The sequence below is a fragment of the Acanthopagrus latus genome, chromosome 12, assembly GCF_904848185.1.
Source record: "Acanthopagrus latus isolate v.2019 chromosome 12, fAcaLat1.1, whole genome shotgun sequence".
NCBI lineage: Eukaryota > Metazoa > Chordata > Actinopteri > Spariformes > Sparidae > Acanthopagrus > Acanthopagrus latus.
In genome coordinates, this window is record NC_051050.1 from 17,656,467 (window position 1) to 17,678,437 (window position 21,971).

General features: G+C 41.4%; 1 protein-coding gene across 4 annotated transcripts in view; it reads left to right on the top strand.

Moving 5' to 3' along the window:
• The first annotated feature begins 9,326 nt into the window (after nt 1-9,326).
• The window catches only part of ctif (CBP80/20-dependent translation initiation factor), a 56,620-nt gene continuing 43,975 nt past the window's right edge, over nt 9,327-21,971 (top strand). For 2 of the 4 annotated variants that reach the window (XM_037116789.1, XM_037116790.1), the window contains exons 1-3: nt 9,328-9,535; nt 19,887-20,123; nt 20,524-20,595. In XM_037116789.1, the coding sequence (XP_036972684.1) occupies nt 19,947-20,123; nt 20,524-20,595 (249 nt within the window). In that variant the 5' untranslated portion in view covers nt 9,328-9,535; nt 19,887-19,946. Of the gene's footprint in view, nt 9,536-9,618; nt 9,734-19,886; nt 20,124-20,523; nt 20,596-21,971 lie in introns of those variants that run through there. The other 2 variants (XM_037116787.1, XM_037116788.1) reach the window with 2 other exon arrangements.

Sequence of the window (21,971 nt, forward strand, 5' to 3'; positions counted from 1 at the left end):
TCAGCCAAAACACCTTTATGAAGCTATGTGTTACTTTTTGTCAATAACATGATTTTGTGTCACGGAGTCACCTTTCAGCCAGTTGTCTGTCCCCCATCCCTCTTAAGTAGGTCTAAGCAAGCTAGAGAGCCGACTTAACAAAACCCGTTGGTTCTTATTTAATCCAGCTTGAGTGACAACGATGTAATCATGTCATATTGTGTCCTTGCACCCACTCAGCTCATCAAGGCTGCATGGAGGGGCGCCAGGCTTTGAAAACAACGTCACGTGATGCGCTGGAGCCCAAAAACGCATTTTCCCATAAGCTTACATTGTAAAAGAAGCAGCTTCAAAACTTCCTTTTTTCTTTTCTTTTCTTTTCTTTTCTTTTTTTTTTAGCGACACAGCCCCCGCGAGATTACTCGTTTCACTGTCAGAGCAGGCGCACAAAGAAAAACTGAAACTTTCACTCCAGCTTAATTTAAAACTAATCGAAACACATTTTAATTGCCACTAAGACACATACGTGTTCTTACATCTCACACTGACGCAGACGCTTTCAAAAATAACTTCAGTAACCAAAGACCAAAGCAAGTGAATGCCATAGCAACTCTCAGCTTAGAGAGCTCACCTGAGCAAGAGAGCCATCTGTTTGATGTATAACTTTTATTTGCTTTAATTTGATAAGTTCATCCCAGAATAAAACGTGTCGTGTTGATACCTGCGCTCACTAGTAGAGGGAGGAGTTGGACCCAGTGAAACAAAACTTCACTCACCGGGTCCAAAACCAAGATACAAAATAAATGAAAGAACGTATTTAATCTTGTTCAGTATCACCTTATTGCTCAGTTCTCTTAATTGTAAGGATTAACAAATATGACCACAAAGATTCTGAGCTTTTATCCATTTTTGTTTTTATTAGAGAATGAGAAGATTTGACGTCATTAACATTAACAGCTACAAATGACACTCACGCCTGTATTAGAGACGTCTGGAAAATAAATACACTTTAGAACCCGTGCGAACTGAATGAATTAAAATGATTATAGCCATGACACATACCCATGCTCAACACCCGCACACACACACACACACACACACACACACACACACACACACACACACACACACACACACACACACACACTCACAAAGAAGAAAGTGGGGAGTTTTTTAATTAAAAAAAGGTCCACAGTCTCTCAGCCTTGTGTGGGATGTAGTTTGGCTGGGCATGAACGCGGCATAACCAGACACACTCCTTTCAACCCCCCCCCTCCCAGACAAGACACAAACAAGCACACACACACTCACAGATGTTATGGTGGGTAATTTTAACACCCTATTCTGACCTGAAGGCACCCCATGCGATCAGTGCGCACACGGTACAGTTCAGACAAGGTCAGTCAGTGGGCTGAGATTTCATTTTTTAACACCCCTAGTCGGAGTCCTCCTGCTCACACACACTCACGCACACACACACACACACACACACACCAAAAGTCCTCGCGTGCACACACACCCCTACACATGAGAAAAAGGAGCCAATGTGGAACAATGTGGCCACATTCATGCGCGGGAAAGCCAGTAAGATGAAAAAAAAAAAGGCTGTTATTAGAGAGATACCTTCAGATGAGAACTAATGATGTCACACCAGAGCTCATTCACATCAGTACGCAAGAGCAAACTAACAAAGCAATCAAAGATCCTTACAATCAATGTGAGTATGTTCCAGGAATCTGAAATTACAAGCAAAGAAAGCAAAAAAAAAAAAAGCACTCAAGAGGTCTGTAAATGCTTCTTCGTCATCCTGTTTTTTTATTTATATTTTTTTAGTTTCTTTTTGTCTCCAAATGACTGAAATGTCTCCAGCACTTACTCATGTCCAGACAGCATAATGCCCCTACACAAACCCATAAATGAGAGAGGCGAGACGCACTGCCAACACATTGACACGGGGGATAATGAAAAAAATCCCCGAAGGGTGGCGTAAACGAACAGGAAACTTGCCACGGACATCTGTCACAAATGTTCAGACGGCAGAGTCGGTGTGATAAATTTAAACAAACACATGACATCGTGTTGGGTCGGGTCTGTTTTCGAGTTACATGGGAAGAGAGAACAAGGCTGGGTTTTTATTGGCCAAGTCCATACTTGACGCTGAGCGCGCCCCCCTCTACGCAAAAGTGTGTTTTGCTCATTTGCTTTGGATGTTCAAGCTTCGCTGTGAAGAATTTATTTTTGCTTTAATTCCACTCATCAGTAACACAATGACAGGATGTTTCATAGGTTTCTTCCTCGATTCTGTAACAGAAGTTCTCAGAGCACAGTTCTGATCAGGTTGGAGTCGGTGGTCTGATTTGTGCCAGTGAAAGTCTAGAACTAGAACTAAAACTCAACTGAAAGTGTCCACCAGTGCACATATGGATTATTAACAGTGTTTATTTATTTATTTATTTTTATTATTATTTCAATAGTTTAACTACTGTGTCCAAGATGTTCCCTACTTTCACCAGACTTATCACAGCTCTGATTTTTGTTTTCTTTTTCACATGTCCAGAGGGCATCTTCAAAGTTTGCTAAATTGCAATTTATCTTCTCTGTTAATGGAGAGTATTTTTCCAACAAGTATGCCAAACAGAACAGGACACTTACCAATGTTGCCTTTTATACTTTCGCCTGACATTTTATAGATCCAACTATTGTCTGTTAATTTAATTCAATTTACTCTAATAAAAGTTTATTTTCATTATTAGTGGCACGACTGTTTGATAATTGTTTAATAATCAGTGATAATTACAAATACGCCGAACATTTGATGGTTAGCTTGTTCACAAATGTACTTGTTTTCCTGATGAGCATTACTGAAGATTGAGTATCATTTGGGATTTGAACTATTTGTTGGACAAAACTAAAGACTGACGCTCCAGAAAGCTTTGGTGGACTACAGAACTTCACCCGACTCTCCATCAGCATGAATGTGAGGAGATCATGACTGAAATTTCATTTTTCGGGTGAACTTTTATCCACACTGGAGGAGTTTCGGACACTTAAATCAGATGGATTGCTATCTTTGTATAATTATATTTTAACCCTAGCTGAAGGTCTGCGGAGAGAGAACATTTCAGGTGCTCACATCAAAATGACAAACTATTGTTGAAGGTCACTGAAGTGTGTCCCTCCCTCCCTCCCGTCCGTCCACCATCCACCCATCCAAGTCCCCTCCTGAACCCGACATCATTATCACCCCCCACCTCCTCCACCCTCCACCCCTACCTGTCACCCTCCCTCCTACCCCCGCTGCTCCTCGCGTCTCTCTCACCTCTCCCTCTGGTACCTGACACATCTCTCACCTCTCCTTCTCCTCCCCTCTCCATCCTTTACTCCACCTTTCCTCCCCTCATCCCTCTCACTGTCTCTGCATATCTGTCCCCTCGTTCTCTCGATATTTTATTTATTTATTTTATTTATGGTTTTTTTTTTTTTTTTTTTGCCTCCCTCTACCTCTCTCCGAACCCCTCCCTCTGCGTCCCTCTCCACTTTCTGACACACTAATGTGTCGCTGGTGAACTTCCTTCTGTGTTCCATCTGCCCCTTTCCCACCTCTCCCACTCCCTTCCAGCAGACCCACCTACTCAACGGGTGCTCACCATACATGCGGGCGGGCGCACACACGGCCCGGAGCTGTCAACGCACTCCTCAGACGGTCCGCGCTCTACCCCGGGCTCAACAGCAGGGGGAGTGTCACGCTGCCGAGGACAGGGCAGGGTGGGGGTAAGAGCAGGGCGGCCCCTCTGCTCCGGCAGAGAGGGAGGCTCAAGGACAAAGTAAAGAGCAGACAAGTTCAGTTTGATTTAGCTTTTTTGAACTGAGCCCCTGTTTTTATGTTACAGCGGCGGGGGAACCCCACTCTCACACTGGACTCAAGTTACCTGCAGCCTGTAATCCAGCATGACTTGATTTGATCTCGCTGATAGAAGCCTCTCTGCTTACTCTTGACTTCTGTTAGGCTCCCACTCTTTTGCGCCGGAAAAATTACACAACCAATGTAAATCTGTTTCTTGCTCCTGAGTCCACACAGCTGCTACAATTAGTCGACCAGTCGACTGGAAGAGCTGGCAACGGTTTTGATAATTGATTAGGCATTTATTCAAGCAAATATGCCAAACATTTGATGGTTGTTTGTTGGGAGAAATGTAAGAAACTGCTTCTTTTCTTGATAAACACAAAATTTAATCTCATTGGGTTTCTGGAATGTTAGACATAATAAGACCTTTACGAATGTCAGCTGCTGGACAATATTTTTGCCTTTTCTGCAACATTTTGCTGACCAACTATTATCCATTAATTTACCATTCAGACATGAATCTCTCACGAAAATAAATAAATAAATAACTCTTCCACAGTCCAGCTTAAACAAACTGACCACAGGTTTGTTCATGTAACAAGAGAGAGACGGGGAAGGTCTCATTTTTGTGACACATTACGATCAGCTCACATATGGCCAATAATAATAACATATGCGCTACAAATTCTTTACATAAAGCCCCTTTAAAACATTGACTGGTGAAACAGGGGCTGACTTTCATTGTAAAGCAGTCGCAGGAAATGCGATGTATTTGTCACAAGTTTAGGGCTGACAGCGATAGTTCAACAAACATTAACAAAGACAACATTAAATTGCTGAAATGTTTAATTTAGGGACATTTCAGGCGACTTTCCCTTAAATATTTATGTAAATTTGTAAGTGAAAATTAAAAACTCTTCGTCTCCTTTCAATCCGGACAGTAATTCAGAACAAATACTTTTATCATAAATACTTCATCAATCATACAGGGGGAAATTGGGGACATGACATTTTCTCCATGACATAGAAATATCACACAATAGAGAGATTATAAGAAAATATCAATAAAGATAATAACAAATAATTGTTGGTAAGAAATAAAAGGAATTATACACAGTTGAGAGGCTGACTGTTTATAGCTTCCAAAACAAGGTCTCGTTTCATGAAAATTGAAGAGATTATTTTGGACCTTTGGGGTTTTAATCAAGAAAAAAGTGTTGTATTCATAAACACTGAAATTAATCGTCCATTGACTTGCTACATGCTTAAACGACAGTCAGAATAAGTGATGCTTTACGTAAAAATGTAGTTTTTTTTCTCCACTTTTCTTCCTTTCACTGTTCTGTTTGGTATAACCTGCTGCCACAAAATAAGCAGCTGCTGTCACTGTTGTGTGGGATCTTAAAGTGGTTCACACAGACAGAAAGATAAAGAGGCATTGTGCTTTCAAATTATGCATAAATTGTCAAAGTTGAGTGAGGATTCGTCCCAAGTAAATTAAAAAGGCTGCTGCTTGTTGTTAAACTCCATAAGGAAATTATGAATTTTAATGAATATCTATGTTACTGCTCATTATGTTACCAAATGATTCAATAATACATGTCTGACAGGCTTTTTTATGTAGATTAAATTAAATGTAGTAATATATGGTTTTATTTCTGCCCTCTTTTATGTACTGTAGCTCTCAGTAGATCTCTGACTTACAGCACATTATAAACGCACCGCTCTGTGTCCTACAGTCCTATGATCTGTCTACTGCCCCCACCTGCTGGTTAGAAAGCTATCATGTTTTTGTTACTCAACAAATTGAACCCCGGCCAATTTCAGTGTGTTTATTTGTCTGAGCGTTACCGTGTGTGTGTGTGTGTGTGTGTGTGTGTGTGTGTGTGTGTGTGTGTTATACACAAAGAGATGTTCAGTCACTTCCACCCACTTAGTTTCTCTCTATCTAGTTCACAGTGATCTTTCTCCCACACCTATCTCCTGCACCCGTTCGACCCAACAATAAAAGAGCAGAGCTGCAGTGGACAGCTGCACCGGGCCCGCTGGCCCTAATGAACTTCACATACTGACGAGAACAAATAATCAGCCGCCCTGTTACGAAACCCGCACGTACAGTAATAACGGTTTTCTGGCCAGCGTTGTTTACATCACACCGTTGCTCTCAGAAGCCGCAGGAGAGGAGAGTCTGTGACCTTAAGAGCTGTGGGGCCTGTGCTGTCTAATTCCATGTTTATGGTTTTGCCTTTTATAACGCACAGACGGAGCTGCCCAGGCCACAAGCACACGGAAATATCATCATGCGCCCTCTCCACTGCTAATTGGTGCCTTGGTACCATCCCTCTGGTGGGGATTCAGCTTTGTGCAGGGCGACCTGAGGAGCAGGGCCAATTTCAGCCTTCGCTTCTCTTTCTCTTGCTCCGCAGAATATACTGTGAAAACCAGCACTGAATGGGTATGAAGTTAACTTTAACGAGAAGAGAGCAGACGGAATAAACTTGTGACATGATGCTATGTTTGAGTGTAAATTCAGAAACTGCTGCGATCGTTATACTTTCAGACTTGCTTGACCTCAACATTTATGACTGCAGCGCATTAAAACGATACAGATTTCAAAAATGTTTAAATCACATCTCCTCTGCGGGAGTCTTTGATATTATCCTGACTTTTTAACAAGGAAATAACATGAAGTTAAAAAAAAAGCTGTTAAAGGGGCACTGCGTTGTTTTGAAGAATAAATTCAAACCCAGAATTTGATATTTGCACAATTAATGAGGTAATAAGACAAACTCAGAAATATTTATTTGTTCTATAACTGAATAAACAAGCTGCTCTCAGAAGAAAATAAGGTCCCCAGAACACTGTTTGAAGCTAGAAAGGTGGCAGGGTCCGCCACATATAAACTGTACTGTCCTTTAAGGTCAGTTTGGTATGTCGTGAAAACAAAGAGATAAAAGTTTAGGCATGAAGTAAATCAGTCAGTGAAGATCTCCCTCTTCTGATTCCAATTTCTTCCCCAAAAAGTACATACTGTACCTTTAATATTATTACAAACACTAAGAACAGCGGAAACATGAAACACTCAAAGTGCTGCGTGCACTGCAATTAGTGCAGTCATTTATAGAAATTGAAAATGATATAGCAGCTCAACAGTATGGTTTCCTTGGCAACAGTGCAAATTACATTGAGTCTCATAAACTTTTACACCTGAGCAGCTCCGGAGACTCATCGGTTCACAAGATGTAAGATTTATAAGACAGAGAGCGACCCTTTCTTTCTCTTTTACTGCATAAGTCCTAGTTTTCTGACACTTTTGCTTTGATTGTGCATGAAAGGTTTGGCTTTTTTCCAAGCACGCATCAAAAAGGAGAAAAGTTAAAGGTGAGCTCGTGTGAGAGGAGATGATGGGGAAACGGAGAGAAAACGCACAGCAGCATGGGAAGGGAGGCGCTGCGGGTGATGTGAAGAAGACAACAAAGTAATTATGGGACGACTAAGGATAGACACAGAACTGGGCGAGGGTGTGGGGAGGAAAAACAGAGACTGACTGGAAGAAACACAAGAAGCAGAAGAGGGGGGTGGGTGTGGGTGTGGGTGTGGGGGTGTAGTAACCTGCTGGAGTCTCTCCATCACACCATGATAGTTAATTAGCCTCTGACTCTGCTGGTGAACATAGTCTGCAGCCATCTGGACAGAAGGGGGATGATTTTCCACTCGGCTGTTTGTCTACCGGTCCACTCTCAGACGTATCTGTCTGTCTTTTAATGCAGAGTTTAGTTCATCTGTCTGTACCGTGTGTCATTTTGTCTGTTTTCCGTGTCTGGAGGCTCTGTGTCGTGTTTACACGCAGGTCTATCTGTCAGTCAATCTGTCTGAGCTCTGCCTTCCAGCTGTCTGCCATGTTGACTAAAGACCCTGATGAATCCCAGTGGTATATTTATAATATGTACACATCCACACAACCACAGTCACACACTAACACTTTAGAAAAAAAAAAAAGAAAAGAAAAAAAGACAGCTGCACTTTTCTTATTGTCCACAAGGGTTCGTGATTCACTGAGGAGATTCCTCAGCAGGGTTTTACTGTCTTCTGCAGGTTTTGGAGGCCTAATCGACTAAAATATCTTTTTTCTGCAAGTTCTTAGTTAGATATAAAGTGTATGGTTAATGGGTAAAACCTCTAATTTAGAATTTTTATTTTTTATCTTAAATGTTCCTGTCATGTATAATCTTTGCCTTGTATTTTTATTTTTTTTTTGCTTTGTACTGAAGTACATGAAGTACACGTGTCATATGAAATGTGCTACATAAATAAAGTTAACTTGTAATTCTGTGACAGGCATTGGGGCAGGATTTTAGGTTGAGAGTTATGAATGTACAGTTCATTATGCATTGTGTCAAAATGTCCCTCTGTTTTCACACCTCAACAAATAACTCTCTGCCAAGGTTTACCTATTATTTTAGAGAATGAAGAGGGGATCTTATTTGCCTACAAATAGTGGGCATATAAAAGTAAAGTGCCAGTACCTCAAAATTAGTAGTAGTTAAGTATAGTAATAAAAGAAAAAACACAATTATTTTGTTTTTTCTTCAACTTCAAAAAAGGTCAGTTTTGGAAGTTAGACCTCAGAGAAAAATATTTTATTTTCATATTTGGATTTTTTTCCCCTATTTATTCAATTCATTGTATTTTTTCATTGTATCCCATCTGTTATATTGTTTGGTTTTGTGTACGTTTGTGTAGGTGATTAGGTGATTACACATTTCAGGCAGTTTGTTTATTAAGTTTGTTTAGGTAGAAATAAGTTCTCTTCTGATTATTTTTTCAGCTTTTCAGTTTTAAAATGTTATTGTTTGGCACAAAAATGTGCTTAAATGTCTGTTTTGCAAGTTGGACATAATAGACATGTTTATATTTATATTGTTATATGTAGTATATATATTTTCTATTATTTGATTTATATCATATACATATATGTGTATATAATATATGTATAATAAATAAATAAATAAATATTTAAAAATGTATGTTTAGCAGATGAAAACCTGAAAACTCTTGCATTTATTTTATTTTATTTACATTTCTTTTTCATTGTCTCTACAGTGGTTAGATTTTGGATCAACTTCACATTTAAACGTGTGTTTCACTGGACTCCAGTCAATCTGTGATTTATATTTTTATTTTTAAAAAACATCACAATCTAGATATAAACAAATTTTTTTCCTCCTAGGTATGATACATGATTTGGGCATAATGAATGTACTTGGCAAATGATTGGTAAGGCGAGCTGGTGAAGTCTGTTTTTTAATTATTCAAAAAAAAAAAAAGAGTGGGGGCGGGAGTTTTAATGTTATCTTGTTTTATTTTATTTCAGTCAAACTGTCCTCACCGCGGGCCGTAGGGAGGCGATAGCAGTGACACGTCAAACCAGTTATTAATCAACCAGGTAGCTGTCGTCTCCTTTAACACTTAATAACCACATTTCCCACAATGCCTCAGTCCTGAGTGCACGTGTCACCGCTGCCAGCGGACCGGACTGAACGTCACATTCCTGCATTCCCTTTTTCCTCAGTGTGGGACGGCGGAGTTAGCTTCCAGTTAGAGAGCTAATCCTCTTCCCCGCTTCTCTTTTGGAGAAACGCACCCATGACACGGCGGATTTGATCCCAGGAGGTGATCCCGGGTTCCCCAGGAGTCAGAATCTCACTTCGGGTGAGGATTTATCTCATTTTAAGCCGTTGGATGTGTCTGTCGGGTGGAGAGCTATAACCGTGGTAACCAGATAACAGTTTTATAAGATGCGCTGGGTTTGCTGCTAGCTGCCTTCGCTGGTAGATGACCTGGTTATACTTTGAGCACAATTAGCAGACCTGTTGATACAGCTCAGTGGACGGAGGGCGGCTTGAATTGGTAACGTGTGGCCTGTTGTTTACTAATGTAACTTTACTTGAGAGCTAGCTAACGTTAGCCGGTTGGCTAGCCGCAAATCTTGCGTCACCATTGTTACCGGTGATCGGCGGGCAGCGGGGTGCGGAGGAGCCTCCAGATGTGGCTTCGTCGCTCTGACAGGGACATGATGAAGCAGTCTTTTTTGGATAACGTGGCCGTGAAGTTCCTGTCAAGATTCAGCACTTGGCTAACGGACACACACAGTGCTAGCATCCCAGACAAGCATGGGCGTGGTTATAGAGGTGTAAAAGAGGCAAAACAAAACCTTGAATGGACGTGATTGAATCGTCATGATCACCTCTGCTTTTACCTTGGTTTCAGTAACGTAGTGATACACCAGCACAGCAGGAATGGCAGGATTAGCCGTGCAAAATGTGGGATATCAGGAGCTGAGCCTGCTGCAGTTCAGCAGCCTGCCTCAGCTGTTGACCCCAACAACAAAGAGTGGAGCACAGCTGCTGGTAGCCTCTAGCACAACAGAGGGACATGATATACCTTGAGCTCATATGTAGCAAAAGGATCAATCTGATTAATTATTACTTAGTTGGTCTGTGTAATGTTTGGAAGATTGTAGCTGCTGGGACAAACTTGTTGAATCATCAGAATCACGTTGAATGTGTGCAGGAATAAACTTGTCATTGTCCCTTAAAAGTTAGTACAATTATACATAATTACCTTGTATGTTGAAAGCTGTATGTTTACAAACTCTCAAAACTTCACCGTTGGAGTTCTGACGGGTATTTTTTAGGTTATAGAGAGGCAAAGTGGTGGGACCTCATTGTCAAAGTCAATGGCAGAGCTTGACTGATATCGATATTAGAAAGTAAAAAAATCTCATTTCAATATGTCGGCTAATATACGCACAGGTTTTACAATCAAATTGTTATTATGATTATTCAGCTGTTTAACAATAAAAGGTTTGTGAGAACTGCATTGTCTAACTCATTATACGTCACCAATACCAGCATGGCAGCCACCTCAGCTAAGCACGAGTAGAGGAGAGAGGTGGAAATCACATTAAATCTGAACATGTTGACAGGTCCAGTAATGTGTAAGGAGGGTTAGTCCGTTCTGTGAGCTGTCTTATGTATATACAGGTCTGACGAGACAAGGATTCAGTCGTCTGTTTGTGTCAGAGTTAAACAAGACAATGTCACTAACACTGGGTGTGTAGTCTTTGTAACTACCTATTTTCACACCATGTTTGATTGATTTAATGACAACCTGCGACTTTCTCTAGTTGAAAAGCTGTCTTTTTAAATTGCCAAACATCATATCTGCAAGTCATGGCACAATTCAAAAAGGGGTCAAAAAAGTTATTTGTCTCTCGCTCATATTTTTCTGCGGTAAGTTAACACGGTGGTCCACTGGCAGGGGCATGACTTCACCTCTCTATGCTTCAATCCAGTTTGCTCGTAACATTCCTCAAATTCCTGCCACTCAGAGACTTGATTGGATCAGAGGGACCTTAGAGGAATGTTTGCATGCCACCACATGTCACACTGCTGCGACCATCTGACATGAACGAGACCAGATGTGGTGCACTTTAATGCCGAATCTCAAGACCAAATTTGTATGATTTATTGAAGACAGGCAGCCTTTTCAGTGGAGTATGGATGAATGAATTGTCAATCAGATTTAATCCAGTCCCGCTGATTGGAAACAGTGCTCTGTTGATTAAAGAATGTTGTCACAGTATAAGATCCTTTTCCCTTGTGCTTTGCCTGCCTCACCTCGAGGCACATACTAATTTCATCAGATGGTGAAGTTGCAAGTCAGGTTCAGCCGGCGTCTCAGCCAGCGTCTCATTCTGAGTCCTGTTTTCATTGTTTATCATTCAGCTTGGCTTAATGCCTGGCATCTAAAGTCTGCCCAGACTGATGAAGTCACTTGTTTATTTTTATACCTTCTACACAGTACAGTCAAACATGTGTAGATTCAATTATGATACATTATTTATGAATTAATAATTAATTGATTAACGTGGATAATACGAATGTAAGCAAGCAAGTGTTTGAATGTGGGCCTGCCTAGGGCTCTATGTAATGATCATTATGGAATAATCTGCTAATCGTTTTCTTGATGAATCATTCGTTGTTTGGTCCACAAAATGACAAGTAGTCGTGAAAAATCAGTGCTTTCTAAAGTCCAAGATGACGTCGTCGAATGTCTTAGTATGCTCACAACCCCAGGATATCACTTTACTGTCATAGAGGATTAAATAAACCAGAGATTGTGACATCAACAAACAGTCATTATCAGAGTAAAGCAAAGATCTGGCATGCTATGTTTCTTAGTAACTGACCCTGTTCGTACTCGTTGCGATATACATGTTGTGACAATGACATGATGAGGCATTAATAGATGTTCTGGGTCTCACTCAGATTCAAATTGCTTCGATACTCAGTCAAAATATTGCTTTTAATCCTGACCATGTCATGACGTGTGTAGGTTTTTCTCTGAGATGCACATTATGTTGGACTTCACATAGAAATGAATCAAAGCCATTAACCAAACCCTGTAATTACATGTCGGTGTGTGCGTGATGACTGAACTGCGTAATCACCTCATAATGCAGGTGACACGTGAAATTAAAGTAGTGTTTTTGTGTTTGGTCTGCTCCCATTAAACCGATCTGATCTGTGATCAGAGGCTGTGAAATGGCCGCTGGTTGATTAATAGGTGCTCCCATCATTTAGCTTGGCTTTTTTAAGGATCTTGCCTGATTACATCGCAGCAGCACAGGAGTCCAATTTACTCCTGAAAGTTAGCTACTGAGCAGTAAAATATAAAAGCTATCATAGTCACCTTGGCACTGTAATAGAAGGTTAATATTGCTGGTGTTGAACTTCATTTAGACCATCTGAGCAGAGTCAGTGCAGTGTCATCACCTCAGTGATCCGCAGGCCCAGCGCAAATGGGGGGCTGCATTGATGTGATGCATTGATGAATGAATGAATGAATAAATGGGGCTTTGAACTCTGCCTTCAGAGGTCAATCTGCGATGGGAAATAAAAGATTGGAGGAGCAACATGTTACTCTCACCTCTGTGCCTCAGAAACACCTCGGTTATACGCATGCAGGCAGCGTTTGGAAGAGTGTGGAGGAGGAGGAGCGAACACAGCTGCATGTTGTGGAGCGAGTGGGAGTAGCCTGCAGAAAACTGGAACACCCTGAGTCAGCCGGCTGAGCAGAAATCTAGCCCGGTTTCAGTGGGATCTGCTGCTCATTACGGTGCCTCGAGTGTATGGATGAGTGAGTGAGAAAAGAGAAAAAGTGGCGAGATCAGGCGGGTCGTGAGTGTGGAAAACATACCTTTGTAAGAGGTCATGTCAGGGGATGGTTGAGGATGTAAGGCCTTTAGCTTTGCGCAGGGACGCAGAGCAGTTCTCCAGCAAATTACATAGCCTGTTTTTTTTTTTGTTTTATTTTTTGGGAAACAAGCAGGATTATTGTCGCAGTTGTGGCTTTTCTATAACCGACCTTTTGTTTTCAGAGTTACTTGTTTTGTTATCATCTTATGAGTTCAGCCCCAGCCCATAATGGCCACCACTGTGTTGCAGAATAACCTTTGTTGCCTCTCTTTTCACCTTTGTTGCCGTTCAGCTTTGAGGCCTCAGAACTTCTACCTGTTCTCCATACATGCTGTGAAGCCTGTGAGCTGAAGCACACACCCTCACTTGTTTTTCAGGATTCTGTATTTGTGTTTGTGTGTGTGTGGATTTGGACAGAATAGCATTGTTGGACTATTGTCCCATCAGTGCCGCACATGCCCAGTCCTGACCCATTAGGTCACTACAGGGGCATAGGGGGACAACAGGGCTATTGTTTTAATTATACACACACATACACACACATGCCCTCGGACCCCCCTCTGTGCAGGCATGCGAAGCCGATCTTCTGCTTGTTCGTTCATCTAGATTCAGGCCATTCAACTCGCACTGTATGAGTAAACACATTTACTCACTCAAGAAGCTTGTTTCAGTGAATGGGAGGCAGGAACAACAGACTGCTTTAAAGCTGGCTTGTAATTTTAGCTCTAAAAACACATTTCACCTGTTTTTTTTTCTAGTTCTCCTACCAGAGGAGGCTTTTGTGTGTTTAAAAAAGTAAAGATGTTAGCTGATATCGTTTCTGACTTTGTTGTGCTACGGATCCCTTATTTGCACAGGGTGTTTTATTTTGAAGATTTACCAAATGCTCTATGCCACTCAGCTGTTGCACTTCCTGTTTTGCCCGATCTGCTCCATGCATTTTGATGTGGCTGTTATTTGCTTTTGTCAAATTGACTCTTAGCCTCTGGTTTGCATAAACTGCAGGTTATGAGCTGCTTTTTAAAATATGAAATGTCAGAATCAGAATCAGAATCAGAATCAGAATCAGAAAAGCTTTATTGCCAAGTACGATTTTACACATACGAGGAATTTGTTGTGGTGATGTTGGTGCATGCATCAAATAACTATTAAGTGAAAATATAACAAATTAACAATATAAACTATTTAAAGAATAGAAAATATAACAAATTAACAATATAAACTATTTTAAAAAGTAGAAAATATAACTATACAATATAAATATATATACACAATCTGTTTTTGGGTAAAAAATGATCAGCAATTTTATTGATATCACCCATGAGAAGCAGGTAATTATTGGTTATCATTGTCGGGCTGAAGAAAATCCATATTGTGCAACCCTATATAGAGTATATAATATTGTAAAAACAAACTCTCAGCTTTCTGACTGTTTTCTTTTTCCAAGTGACTATGAGGGTCATCTTGCAAAAATCTGTTTGACGCTCCATGTAAGCTATTTGCTAAGACACACATCATCTGCTGGCAAATATGTCAACTGAATGATTAGCCTGGAAGACACCATGCTGCTATCCTGCTCTCAAAAACAGATTACTCCAAATTATATTTAAACCCAAGTGTGAGTTGGTTAAGCCAGCCAGTCAGTAGTAGACCAGATTAGATGTATTAGCAGCTCTCGCTGCATGGGGTGAGAACATCGACTTGGACTCCAACTGGGGAGACAGGGTCTCATGTTCCGCTCTGTTTGGGTTGTGTGGATTATGGTTATTACTGTTTGTTATGTAACTCATATCAAAGCTTCAAATCATGGTTCCAGCCAGTGTTATTTGTTAGTAGACTTTAAGTGTCTACTGTAGTCTCATTGCATCTTTGAACCCCAGGTGATGGTAGTTGACATAATTTTTTATGTTATTATTTATTTGGCATTAAACATGAGAATAGTGCATGTCATTACTCAAACATACATCCATACTAATTTCTGATCTTGCTTAAATCCATATTATTGATTGACACATGACGTTGACCCTATTTAAGTCGAGCTTGTTTGAGTGAATCAAAACTAAAATGAAAGATTATGACACTATTTGAAAGCCATGTTTGTCCCCTTTGCAGGCATTCATCAGACTGTGTGTCAAACAAGTTGATAGTTGAGGAGGGCGATGCAGCACATCATGATTTTGCGAGTAATCTATCTACTCCCCACTGTCTGGTGTATCTTATCATGAAGTATGGATGGTGTAGCGTTTGCCCCAGCCTCTCAAACAAAGAAACTGTGTGCTGTCCAGTACCATGCTGTGTCTGTCTGGCCAGTTTTAGCAACCGCCTGGATGCTGCTGGGCTTCAGCCACAGTCTGCAGCCTGGTTGTACTGTATTACATGCTGGTTTGCATTTTGCAATCTTGGTCCATCTCTGCTGGCCTGTAGTGTCAGTGGCTGTCACATGTACTGTATCTCAGCACTTAGTTGTAGTGCACCATTCAGTCAACTCAGTAACCTACTCTGTGTATTCTTAGACAGGTTTCCAGACCCCTGAATCACTGCTCATATCTCCAGAACTGTTCAGCGGCTCAAATAGGCTCAGTCGCCAGTTTATAAGGTAGAAATATAAAACTATTGCAGTCCAATGCAAGAGCCCTTCAGTGAATTCAACCTTCAACATAACAAGATGTTTTAGGAAGGATAGAATTTAAAGAGACGGCTGTTTGATGTCTACAGGTTTTGGATACAGATAAGAGCATTAGACAACATTGATCTACTGGCCTAGTTATTGTGCCCTATTCCTCCTCGGACATGTGCAGCCCCCAAATCAGACCATTCCTGTTGGAATACAAACATCTGGCACAGCTCAGCTCCCCCCAACAAATATCACCCAGTCATTCCAGTTATGCCACACACACGCCAGATTATCTAGCCAGATTGATGTGCAAGTTAATTTCATTTCACTTGATTTATTTGAGTCCCCTAACAAATCAGAGATGTGAGCAGAGGCCAGAGATCGAGAACCAGGCTAATGTTCCTCAGTCATTCCAGTTTAACCTCCTGAGCCCCCTGACTGAACAAATATCCACAAACTCCAACATGGTGAAACTTTAGCTACAGCTGACCATGCACTGTAATGCACAGTAGTACTAGGTTTAACATTATTTAATCACAGTGTATATATTAGGGGTGTCATGTTTTTTTAAAAAAATGATATTGTTCGAAATGAGGGTTTCCACAATTCTTTTTAAAGGCAGTACTGACAATACTATGGACAGATTTGAGACACCAAACTTTGTAACAAATTGAATTTCTATCTTTTGTTTTTTATTGTTGATTTACTGAAGGGTGGCATTACTTTGTTGAACTCTTGAAGCTTTATTTTTGGTGAATATTATTTGGACTTGTCTTACCCGAACCTGCAAAAAGCCAACAGGATAAAGTGAAGCTGCTGTTGTAAAATTTAACTGAATCGTGGTTCTGGATAATCAGGTATCAGTCACCAGTTCATGAAGTACAGTAGCCCTGTACCATGTTATACTAATATAATTTTTTTGTGTCTGTGTCAGACGTGCTCATTGTAGGAGTATTAAATACAACTATGTGTCCTTGAATTCTCATCTCACTTCATGATATAAACAGTTCTGTATTGGTGTGAATGAAAAGGAGGTTCATTAAATAAGACACAATTTAGTAAATGAATGTGGAATCACTCAATAATAACAGTCTGGATGTTTGTAACACATTGCTGCATACTGGTTGGGGCTGCGGCTCAGTCAGATGTCCTCCTCTTGTCCTTGACATGTAGTATAGAATTACTGCCTGAGGGGAAACTGCTGCCAATAGCTATTGACCCATCCATTAATGCATCTCTCATCTCCGTCTTTTTGTCTTAGTATTATTTTAGCCTCTGTATGAAACTTGACAAACAAGTCTGAGTCCAGTGTGTTCATTGCAGACTCTCCAAACAACCCAATCATTAGTAAGTAAACTGTGATTCTGTGTCTCTATCATAGACCTCGCCTGACTCAAAGTCCTTTCTGTCCAGCTGATTTTGTAAGACATTGCTCCAAACCTGCAGTGCTCTCTCCAGTGGGTTGCATGGTGGTTTATTTCACGGTGGCTTCATCTTTCAGCTCGGTAACAATGATATCAGTGTTCTTCTGGTGAAGAAGAAACAAATTTGCCTTCCTTAAATTATATGAGTCTGACGTTCCAGGCATGTGACAGTCAACAACCCAAACCACCGTTATCCCTGCGGGGAGTGGGTATTGGAGGTTGGGACTGGGACTAAACCAAGGATGATATCGGACCCAGACAAAGAAAAGCTACTGTATTAGGTGAACATAGGAAAAACAAACAGAGAAATGAGGAGAGCAGGCTGTTGGCCCCTCTGACTGAACAGAGAAACAGTCTGACGGTCCAAGGTCAGGAGCACAAATAGCATCGCAAGGCATCTCACATGTACAGAACACAACTGTTGTCGTGCCACACTTTAGCATTTATAAAATTGTTTGCATTTTAGCGCTGATCTGTGAGTCTTCACTTCCAAACTCAAGCAGGAAAACAAACTGAGTTAAGGCTTTAAGTAGCGATTATTTTCATTGCAAATTAATCTCATCGCTATTTTTGCAAGTCAATGGGCTCTGTGGAACTTGTGAGTTGTGTTGGCAGCTGACTTCATGTCTAAACTACTGTTGCTTCTGTTCTCTGTGAGCGGAGCGGAGAGCGGCACTGAGACGTGGCATACGGTCATGTCATTTGGACTGCCGGTTAATTTTCTGACAACCAACTATTCAGTTATTGCAGGTGTAGAGTGAGTGAGGGCCATAGCTTAAAACAAACTGCAGAGTGCAGACCGGGAAAGGAAGTCGGCCGACTGACACCAGCCATGTCCGATGAACCTCAATATGTGGAAGTGGTCATCACACTGCGTGGGTTGTTGCACTGGCCTTTGTCTGTCCGTCCCGCTCTCTTTCCCCTCCTCAAACGCCATCTTTCAGTCCCCCTTCCCACATACCCCGACTCCTCCCCTGCTCCTTCCTGTCTCCACCCATTCTCCCCTTCAATTCAACCAGCTGTTTCAACAAAGAGCTGCCTGCCACACTGTTAGCTGCATTGTTGTGCTGTTGCTGAAGACCAAGCGCATCACAGTGTCTCCTCTGTAATAGTTTTGTTGCAGAATATACAAGTGCGACAAGGTTTGGGATGTATTTTAGCAGCATACTGAACTGTAAAGCTAATTTGCACACCTCAGTATTTATTATTATCCTTATTATCATAGCATTATTGAACAATGTTGTCACTGCAGATTTTCTTTTATGTCATGCAGCACTAGTTAAAATGTCTTCTGTAGCCTGCTAGCTGCAAATCACCAGGCTAATCAAGCCTGGTGATTTGTCTGGTATAATCCATCCCTACAACTGTGTATGCATGGATTATACTATTGACATGTATGGATTATACTACTGACACTACAGTAGGTCAGATTAGGACAGGTTGACCATGCAGTCAACTTGTCCTAATAGTATGCAGAGGTTAAAGCACGAGTCAGAAATGTGCCTAAAGAAAAACAGCAGGGTTGTGATGAGCAGGGAGATTCTGAGGTGCTGAAATGTCCTTGAGCCAGAGACAGGTTCAGGTTCTGGTCAGCTGCTTAGCTGGGGTGCTGGCCTGTATCTGACCCTGAGGTCAGATCTTATAGTAAGGCATTGTCCTCTTGTTCTCAGTCATTGTAAACATGGTTGTTGTTGTTACTGGTGGTCAAAAAGGAGTATCATGGATAAAGATCTTCTTTAGATTTGAAACATTTGTTGTTTGAAAAGGTACTACAAGGTGCAGCGGTTAGAGGGTTTGGATGTAAAAAATGAAGAGAGCTGTTCGGATATCCCACTCTTCATTACCACAACATTAGCTAACCCCGTGGCCCAAACCAAAACAAAGGGTTTAAAGTTTGTGTGGCTGACTTGTTGGCTGCAAATGCACCGGGCTCCCCAGCGAGTCCCCAGGGCTCAGCAGATACCATTCTGCGTGCTCCAGGGCCATAAATCCTCTTTGCATGGCTGGTGATCAAGCCATGATGTAAAGGAGCTTAGTAGCAACAGACAGACAGGCAGGAAGCTGCTTCCCTGTTGGCCAGGGGTCAGGTGATCACACACTCTCAGGAGAGAGAGACAGCAGGGGAGAGGTGGAAAAACAAAGAGGGAAATGGACGTGGAGAGGTTTATGAATGGTGACACCAGAGGGAGTTTGGAAAGAGAAACCAGCAGAGATGTGTCAGTTTTTTGTAAACATGGATTTGGTGTAATCTGAGTGAAACCACAACCTGGGCCTCCTGTCTTACCGTTGGACACTTGGGACACAAGCAGTGTATATATATGGACGTTTGTAGACAACAGTGAGCTGTTATGTGCCTTCTTTGAGTGTTGGCAAGGTGAGAGAAATTCCTGTTGTTATTGCTGGCGACTAGGGTTGCAGCTTACTGTCATTTTCAATATAGATGAACCTAGGACACTTTCCCAAAGCATCAGGAGATGTTTGTTTATTCAGCCATAAAATCATCATATTATAGTAGCTGAAACAAGTGAATGTTTGTTCTGTGATCTTCAGACTGACTTTTTACACTGGTTACACTGGTGTGCTCAACGTTTTAATGTACAGGCATCAGCACACTATTTTGGTGTGCCCAATAATACATTTTAATTTCTTAACTCACATGTTAATGATAGCTAACTGTAATAAAAAACAGTCTTCCATTAACATGGCAGCTCCTTGTCAGGTTGAATTTTTAGCTGACTCTTCTCTCCGTATCTTTCTCTCAGGTCACTTTCCCTCCCTCCCTTCCCCTCCTCCCCCTTCCACCCATCACAGCGCCGGTTGCCATGGAGAACTCTTCAGTGGCGTCCGCATCGTCCGAAGCTGGGAGCACCCGCTCGCAGGAGATCGAAGAGCTGGAGCGCTTCATCGACAGCTATGTGCTGGAGTACCAGGTGCAGGGGCTCCTGGGAGACAAGGCAGATGGAGACCTGGAACTGGACAATGGTGGCAAGGTTCCACAGGTCAGAGCCTTATTCTTATAACGGACGACGTGATTTCATTAGTCCCATATCTGTCAGCAGCAGTGGTTATTTTTAGTACAGGTTCTGGTAGTGTCTCTGGGTTGTATCATCCAGAATATTCTGGCAGGGTTCAGCCTGCATCAAAACACCTCCCCATATTGGTGCAATGCATACGTAAATTTAGACCAATACGGAGGAACATCCACCATCACAGCAACTGGTTATAAAACTGTCTTGTTTGCTGCAGGAGAAATGAACTGAGGAAGTTGGTCCTCTGTCTATTTTTAAAACAGTTACAACAGAAACACGCCAAGGAAACTAGCTGTGTTTGTAACTTTTACTTTGGTGTTCGATAACGGTTGAAATGAAAGCACCTTCTCCCCCCACTTCTCTCCTCCAGTGGACAGACGACTGTAACAACAAGAAAGACGGCAGCTGGACGTCTTCACGGGGGAGAGGCTCATTTAAGCCAGTAAGTGTGTGTGTGTGTGTATGTGAGTTGGTGTCTGTGTTCTGCTTATTTAACAGCTGTAGGGTTGGCCTTAATTAATGAACTGAATAATCATTCACAGGCTGGTTATGCATGGCACAGATATGATTCTACTCAAGGCTGAAAGACGTTGGGTAAAGTGTACCCTGCCATCCATCACAGGGCCGTCATGAGTAGATTGAGGGATCAGTGGTTCTCAAAACATCATCTCGAATCAAATACAATCTTTACAGCCTTTATTATAGATCAGAGTTTTGGCAGTGACAGAATAGGGAAGTGGGGAATATATTTGTTTAAATTAAAGCTGTATGATCACATTCATGAGTGAACATGTTTGACATTTTCCCCCCTGGCACTTTATGTGTTTCTCAACTGATGCTAACTGAAACTGTTCCGTTTTGCTTCAGGGCTACAGACTAACTTAATTCACCACCATCCTGAAAAGCTGATACGATCACCCTGAAGTAAATTTTAACCATTCCAAAAAATCAAAATGTTGCTTCTGCACTCATCTTTCAGTTGTTAGTTAAAATAATTAGCATTCAAAGCCTCCACACTTTTTTTTTTGTCCTAAAGTTCATTTATTTATGTGTGTTATTACATTAACTTCACTTTCGTTTCCACCTCAAACCCTGTTTTGTTTACATACATTACTGATCTAAGCAACACATTCATGGTATGTAGCTTTCATGTAGTGTCACTGTCTGTATCAAAAGATTTCCCTGCAGGTTCCAAATTATGGCTCAAAAACCTTAAAAGTCACCTAAATTAATTAATGAGTGTTCTCCATCACTCCTGAGCAGGTTTGAAAATCTGCCACCTGCCCACCTGCGTGCATCCGAAGACGGCGCTGCCAGCCTGCAACTGCACTTCCAGACATATGTCTGTGTGTATAAACATGGCTTTGGGGATATTAAATTTTCTTTATTACACATCTTTTATTTGTTTTAGAAAAGGGTTTAAATGAACTGAAATTCAGTTAATTGTTAAAACCCTGAAGGGTGTTTTTATTTTTACCTCTTTGAGTTTGCCTATAGCTAACCTGCAAACACCCCCCTGGATAAAGTCAAGCTGATAATGTCTTATGTGTGGGGTCTGATTCATTCATCTGACCCATGAAAGCAGCTCCAGTGTGCCTGCTAGCTTCTGTGTGGAAGGTTTAATGAGCGAATAAATTGGTGGTGTTCTGCAGAAACTTTATGGGTAGGCCTAGCTTTAACCCATAAACACGTGCTAAGTATGCATGCATGCTATTTTGAAGAATTCAGGAGGTGAGTAAACAGATTCTACGGCTGCATGGTCTTCTTCTGGACTCATCTCTGGTCACTGGAGCGTCCCTTTGATTAAAGCATAGGTTT